Source organism: Pyxicephalus adspersus, chromosome Z, assembly GCF_032062135.1.
Source record: "Pyxicephalus adspersus chromosome Z, UCB_Pads_2.0, whole genome shotgun sequence".
NCBI classification, from domain to species: Eukaryota; Metazoa; Chordata; class Amphibia; order Anura; family Pyxicephalidae; genus Pyxicephalus; species Pyxicephalus adspersus.
In genome coordinates, this window is record NC_092871.1 from 65,052,008 (window position 1) to 65,059,821 (window position 7,814).

The window sequence follows — 7,814 nt, forward strand, 5'->3', positions numbered from 1 at the left end:
AATCAGTTTACTAAGATTTAGCCAGTGCTGTGCTCCTACTGCAAATAGCCTGTAAAAAAAACACAAACATTAGCATATAACACTTTCACAGGCTCCTTTAGAGGCCCTGAAAAAGAACACAAAGACATTAGCATACTCAGTCATGACAAACATTTTTTTCCCTTTATCTTAACAATATAAATATACACAATGGGCAATGGTAGATTGTTTACAGTACACTAATCTCAATAAACAGTACCATACAACTGTGCCATATAGGACAGGAAAAATGGCAATGCAGCTTGTGTTAAAGTGCATACTAGCCAGTATGGGAGATTGGCCCCTGGAGCAAACATTGGTATGTTTGTCCAGCCCTGCTCCTGGCCATTTTGAGGGTGTTGGTCATTTTTTTCTGTTGATATCTTTTCTTCCCCCTTCAGCACTAGCTGAGTTCTTATGGTTGCTATCTTTTACTTCAGGCTTTAAAGTGATTTCATTGTCTTGGATGGGGGTTGTGCTCTCATCTATATTCCACTCATTACTTTCAGCTATTAAATTGGCAATCCTGGTGTGATCTTTATGCACATTTAGAGATCCACAGTATCTTTTAATATGCCCAGGCCTGTTGCACTTGTGGCATCTAAATAGCCTAGATTTTGGCCTTCTTGTACTTCTGTATATGACAGATATGTCTGATGTATACCTCTCCTTGTCTTGTTCACACCAGTCCCTAAGTATATTTATGAATTGTTGGTAAGAGGAAGCATTCCTAAGGGCAATCTTAACAGGATAGCTTACAAGACATTTATTAGCCATCGAATAAAGAAACTCCATGTCATCCAATGAAATATCTGGACAGTTATAGACCACCCTATAAAGTGAAAGATACTCATTGCAGAAAATTATTGGATCATCTCCTCGTCTGAATTTAATTCTGGATAAATCCTGATTACCTCTCCTATCCCTGCTTCCTAACACATGTTGCAGTTCTTTTCTCCTAGCCTCTGCTCCAACCAACTGGTCATTATTCATGGATATCTGGGCCGCAAGTGGTCCTGGAAGCCAGGCCTTTAAAAGAGCACATGCATCTTCGTTGTTGAGACTATATTGACACACTACAGCCTCCAATTTATTGGAGATACTCACTGGTGACTCTAGCCCATTAAATTCACCCAGAATCTGGCAGAGATGGTATTTGTCCTGAACAGTGAGTGTGCTGGCATTTTCCCTTGCAGCTCTGGGTGTATCTGCTGATTGAACCCCTCTGCAGGTATTCATCTCAGTGAGAGTGCAGATATTAGCCGACTCTCGCTTGCTTTCTTGTGTACTAAGGGATAAAACGCATTTCTCCTTGGCCATAAGCTGGGAATTTGCATCTGCCAATTTCATTTCTAGTGCCAAAACAAGTTCTTCCTTCTGAGACAATTTGAACTGTAATGCATCCACAAACTTGCATTTAAAACTATAGTCTACATTGCACTGTTCTACTTGCTGGTGTAGCTCAAAGTTTTCCTTTCTTAAATCATTCACTTCAGCTCTTAGTTCACCCATCTCAGTGTCAGAGGTAGTTGCCATTTTAAGTAAACCTTCACCAAATTTATCAAATTGCTCATTAAGCTCTTTTCTGTCCCTGCTCCAGTACTCCCCGTTGCTCAGCTATGCCTTTGATCCTGAGCAACACTATTATCTCATTAGCCAGTTTTTCCTTATTTACTTTCTTTGTCAGTTTAATATGCAGTTTACTATTATGTTCCTTACATTGGGATAGTAGTGTTTGAAACTGAATTTTAACAGGTTCATCTGCACATGTATGATAACTGGCAGAGGCATGCTTGTTAACATAAGTATATACACATTCCATTTTACAAAGCTACAATCCACCCAAGAAAAAATTCTTCTTACAAACAATAATACACGACCAATACACACACACTGTCAATACCTATACACTCACCCAAGTCTGAATTCAAAGGCAGATTACCAACAGAAGGCTATTTTACCGCTAAAAAAAATCCCAATTCTGTGCAATTGCATCAAAATGTAGACCTAAACTCACATTCCAAAATTCTACCAGTTTTCCCTACATAAACATACTCTCAAGCAAAATATTAAACGTAAAACATATGCAAATGCAATGTAAACTAATCATCACATACCACTTCCTCTGTTTCTTCAATGTCCAAGATCCAGTCAGGTCTGCATCGCGATCCTTACAGCAGGTCTGGTTGGTCCTTCAACTAAGTTTACCTAAACTTCTAGAAACATAACTCAGAGCAATTCTGTCCTGTGGGTTCTATGCAGATTTTAGAACTCCACACGCTTTCTGGGGTGCCAAATGTAGAATGTGCTCTGTTTGGGGTGCCTTGGATTTAAAGAAGGACCAACAGTTCTTACAAAAGGGAAAGGTTTATTTACAGCTTAGGATATTATTTTCATATGATTTTCAAGACAAAAGGGAAGAAAGTAAAGGGTATATAGGAAAGGGGAAGGAAAGGGGTCTAGCTCTATCTCTAGCACATGGTCAATCTCTCACACAACCATACACACCAGGTTTTTCTCTTCTTGAACCACACCCCGCTGCAGGTCCAGAGCGAATCACATTGTTGCTTCATCCTTGGTGAAGTCTTGATCAAGAGGTCACACAGATTGTCCTTGTCCCAGGCTTGGGATTGTTGTCATATACCCCTGCCCCCTCCAGGAAGACTGAAGTTATAGTGAACAGGGGGTACTGGGCAGGCGGCAGCATCAGTAACAGCAGAAGAAGGAGGCGGTGGGCCCTGAGACGAAGTTTGGACGGCATTAGTAACTGGCATTTTGAGTTGGGTACTGGGCAGGCGGCAGCATCAGTGAAAGCAGGAGGAGGAGGTGATAGGCCCTGGGAAGTGTGGATGGCATTGTTAACTGGCATCTAGAGCTGGGTACTGGGAGGAGGAGGCGGTGGGCCCTGAGACGGAGCAAGGACGACATTAGTGGTTAAGGCCATCACCTATATGGACAGTGTAGAAGCTTTAGATAGTGGAGACATTGCTTTGTAGGGGACTGCCTTTTCCTATCTACTAGCTGTAACTTTGTAAAATGTGGCATGGACAGCCTTGTTAACTGGCATCTACAGCTGCGTACTGGGTACTGGGCAGGTGGCAGCAGTAACAGCAGGAGGAAGAGGTGGTGGGCTCTGGAAGGAAGTGTGGATGGCATTAGTAACTGGCATCTAGAGTTGGGTACTGGGCAGGTGGCAGCATCAGTGGAAGCAGGAGGAGGAGCCGGTGGGCCCTGTGAAGTGTGGATGGCGATCTTAACTGGCATCCAGAGCTGGGTACTGGGAGGAGGAGGCAGTGGGCCCTGAGACGGAGCAAGGACGGCAATAGTGGTTAAGGCCATTACCTATATGGACAGTGTAGAAGCTTTAGCTACCGGAGACATTGCTGTAGGGTACTGGGCAGGCGGCAGCATCAGTAACAGCAGAAGAAGGAGGCGGTGGGCCCTGAGACGAAGTTTGGATGGCATTAGTAACTGGCATCTAGAGTTGGGTACTGGGCAGGCGGCAGCATCAGTGAAAGCAGGAAGAGGAGGCAGTGGGCCCTGAGAAGAGTGGATGGCGATGTTAACTGGCATCTAGAGCTGGGTACTGGTAGAGGAGGCAGTGGGCCCTGAGACGGAGCAAGGATGGCATTAGTGGTTGAGGCCATCACCTATAAGGACAGTGTAGAAGCCTTAGCTAGTGGAGACATTGCTTTGTAGGGGACTTCCTTTTCCTATCTGCTAGCTGTAACTTTGTAAAATGTGGCATAGACAACCTTATTAACTGGCATCTACAGCTGGGTACTGGGTACTGGGAAGGTGGCATCTAGAGTTCGGTACTGGGCAGGCAGCAGCATCATTTACAGTACCAGCAGGAGGAAGAGGTGGTGGGCTCTGAGACAAAGCGTGGACGGCATTAGTAACTGGCATCTAGACATTCGGTACTGTTCAGCAGCAGTAACAGCATGAGGAGGAGGCATTTAGCACTGAGACAGAGTGTGGACGACATTAGTAATTGGCATCTAGGGTTGGGTACTAGGCAGGCAGCAGCAGTAACAGCATGATTCGAAGGCAGTGGGCCCTGAGACGAAGTGTGGACAAAATTAATATCTGGCATCTTCAGTCGGGTACTGGGCAGGTGGCAGCATCAGTTACAGCAAGTGGAGGAGGAGAAGGCGGTGGGCTCTGAGACAGAGTGTGGACGGCATTAGTATCTGGCATCTAGAGTTTGGTACTGGGCAGGCGGCAGCATCATTTACAGCAGGAGGAGGAGGCGATGGGCTCTGGGACGAAGTGTGGACGACATTATTATCTGGCATCCAGAGTTCGGTACTGGGGAGGAGGCAGCATCATTTAAAGTAGGAGGAGGAGGAGGCAGTGGCCTCTGAGATGGAGCATGGTCTGCCTTAGTATCTTGCATCTAAAGTCGGGTACTAGGCAGGCGGCAGCATCATTTACAGCAGGAGGAGGAGGAGGCGGTGGGCTCTGAGACCATTTACAGCAGGAGGAGGAGGAGGCGGTGGGCTCTGAGACGGAGTGTGGATGGCATTAGTATCTGGCATCTGGAGTTTGGTACTGGGCAGGCGGCAGCATCAATTACAGCAGGAGCAGGAGGAGGCAGTGGGCTCTGGGACGGAGCATGGTCTGCATTAGTATCTGGCATCTAAAGTCGGGTACTAGGCAGGCGGCAGCATCATTTAGCGCAGGAGGAGGAGGCGGTGGGCTCTGAGACGGAGTGTGGACGACATTAGTATCTGGCATCTAGAGTTTTGTACTGGGCAGGCGGCAGCATCATTTACAGCAGGAGGAGGAGGAGGCGGTGGGCTCTGAGACGGAGTGTGGACAGCATTAGTAACTGGCATCTAGAGTTGGGTACTTGGCAGCAGCAGTAACAGCATGAGGAGGAGGCATTTAGCACTGTGACGGAGTGTGGACGACATTAGTAATTGGCATCTAGAGTTGGGTACTAGGCAGGCAGCAGCAGTAACAGCATGATTCAAAGGCGGTGGGCTCTGAGACGGAGTGTGGACGGCATTAGTATCGGGCATCTAGAGTTCGGTACTGGGCAGGCAGCAGCATCATTTCTGTAAAAAAAATACAGATCCGGCTCCGGCTCTGAGACGGAGCGTCGACGCCATAAAAATGTCTGTATTAAAAAAATACAGATATTTAATTACGATACCACTTGCTATCTATAAAAAAACCATAAAAATGTCTGTATTTCTGTAAGAAAAATACAGATATTTAATTCTGATACCACTTGCTATCAAAATAAACAGAAAAATTTCTATATTTTTTAAAAAAAATACAGATATTTAATTCTGATACCACTTGCTATCTATCAAAATAAACCGAAAAACTTCTGTATTTCTGTAAAAAAAAATATAGATATTTAATTCTGATACCAATTGCTATCAAAATAAACAGAAAAATATCTGTATTTCTGTAAAAAAAATACAGATATTTATTTTGATACCACTTTCTATCTATGAAAATAAACAGAAAAATTTCCGTATTTCTGTAAAAAAAATACAGATATTAAATTCTGATACCACTTGCTATCTATCAAAAAAGCTATAAAATGTCTGTATTTCTGTAAAAAAATTACAGATATTTAATTCTGATACCACTTGCAATCTATCAAAAGAAAAAATTCTGTATTTCTGTAAAAAAAATACAGATATTTAATTCTGAAACTACTTGCTATCTATCAAAATAAACAGAAAAATGTCTGTATTTCTGTAAACAAAATACAGATATTTAATTACGATACCACTTGCCATCTATAAAAAAAACATAAAAATGTCTGTATTTCTGTAAGAAAAATACAGATATTTAATTCTGATACCACTTGCTATCTATCAAAAAAGCCATAAAAATGTCTGTATTTCTGTAAAAAAATACAGATATTTAATTCTGATACCACTTGCTATGAAAATAAACAGAAAAATTTTTGTATTTCTGTAAAAAAATACAGATATTTAATTCTGATACCACTTGCTATCAAAATAAACAGACAAACTTCTGTATTTCAGTAAAAAAAATACAGATATTTAATTCTGATACCACTTGCTATCTATCAAAATAAACAGAAAAACTTCTGTATTTCTGTAAAAAAATACAGATATTTTATTCTGATATCACTTGCTATCTATGAAAATAAACAGAAAATTTTCTATATTTCTGTAAAAAAAATACAGATATTAAATTCTGATACCACTTGCTATCTATCAAAAAAGCTTTAAAAATGTCTGTATTTCTGTAAAAAAAATACAGATATTTAATTCTGATACCACTTGCAATCTATCAAAATAAACAGAAAAAATTCTGTATTTCTGTAAAAAAATACAGATATTTAATTCTGAAACCACTTGCTATCTATCAAAATAAACAGAAAAATGTCTGTATTTCTGTAAAAAAATACAGATGTTTCATTCTGATCCTACTTGCTATCTATCAAAAATATCCATAAAAACTTCTGCATTTCTGTTAAAAAAATACAGATATTTATTTTTGACCATAGTGTTGTCATCACTATGGAGAATTAAAAAATGCCCACACTGGTGAACAGAAAAATTGGATGATGGGGTAGAAGTTGTGGGGGATGGCAATGATGCCTGGTCCTGACTGCATGCAATGCGACAAACAACAGCTGATCTGCGTTGGAGCTCCTGCTCACCACTGGTGGAGTCTGAAAAAGGTAATGCTCGGCTACATGCCCCACTCAAATTGCTGGCAGCAGCACGGGTAACTTTGGTGGCAGAAGAAGAAAAGGCAGCGGAGGAAGATCAGTTTGAGCTTGCTTCTTGGGCGGAGGTGGTTGCACAGAGCTCTGTGCTTTGACCAGGTGTTCCCGCCAGGTTACTGGATGGTGGCTTTTTAAATGAGTGCTCATGCAACTTGTTCCAAGTTTGTTTGGGTTTTTTCCTCGTTTCATGTGTTGAGCACACAGTTTACAGATGACCATAGTGTTGTCATCACTATGGAGAATTAAAAAAATGCCCACACTGGCGAACATCTAACTGGGCCGAAGGGTGCATCATTGAGGTGTTTCACCAACACACTCGTTAGGCTGATTCAAGGATTCACGTTATGATTCAAAGCTATAGAGAGATTGCTATACATCCGAACCACAGATGAGGTGTGTAAAGATATGTGGCTTGAATTTATCAAGCACTTTACCTTGCCCTGAGGGACCAGCAGTTGGGCTCCCCATCAAGGTAGAAAACATACACTGTGGACAGCCAGAGATTTATTTCAGAAAGTAAATACATGGCCACACCAGTGCTGAGAACATACAGGAGGAAAAATAAGGAATAATAGATGTGTGGACCACCTTGATCTTATCTAGTTAGCACCTGAGAGTAGAAGTGGAAAATAATTACCATGATTACTTGGAGCTCAGTGCCATTTATCACCATTAACTATTTGCTGCCCACAGGTGACCCATGGTGTACCAGAGTGTAACAGTATAAGGCCTAGCTAATATTTGCGGTTGCAAATCATTCTACATCAACATACACATAACACGTCAAAGCACATTAATTAATATGTGTGTTGTGATGTGATTGTGGCAACTTGACATTCGTTTTAATTCATATTGCAGTCATTTTATTTTACATTAATTCCACTAGGAAATGCATCAGACATAAATGTAAAAAATGTAAATCCAACTAACTATTAATTAGCTATAAAGGAAAGTCACTGCTGCTACTAAAAGCACAATTGTGGTTTGGTATGTACGTTTGTTCTTAATTTGTTTTGTCAATAAAACTCATTGAAAAAAAAGTCTATGAGCATTTTCCTGTTACCAGGAG

General features: G+C 41.5%; 1 protein-coding gene across 1 annotated transcript; it reads right to left on the reverse strand.

Annotated features, from left to right (window-relative positions):
* Positions 1-381: 381 nt before the first annotated feature.
* LOC140344420 (posterior protein-like) lies at positions 382-1,554 on the reverse strand. The gene has a single exon (XM_072431542.1). It carries the CDS (start codon positions 1,552-1,554, stop codon positions 382-384), a length of 1,173 nt encoding a protein of 390 aa, XP_072287643.1.
* Positions 1,555-7,814: the final 6,260 nt, after the last annotated feature.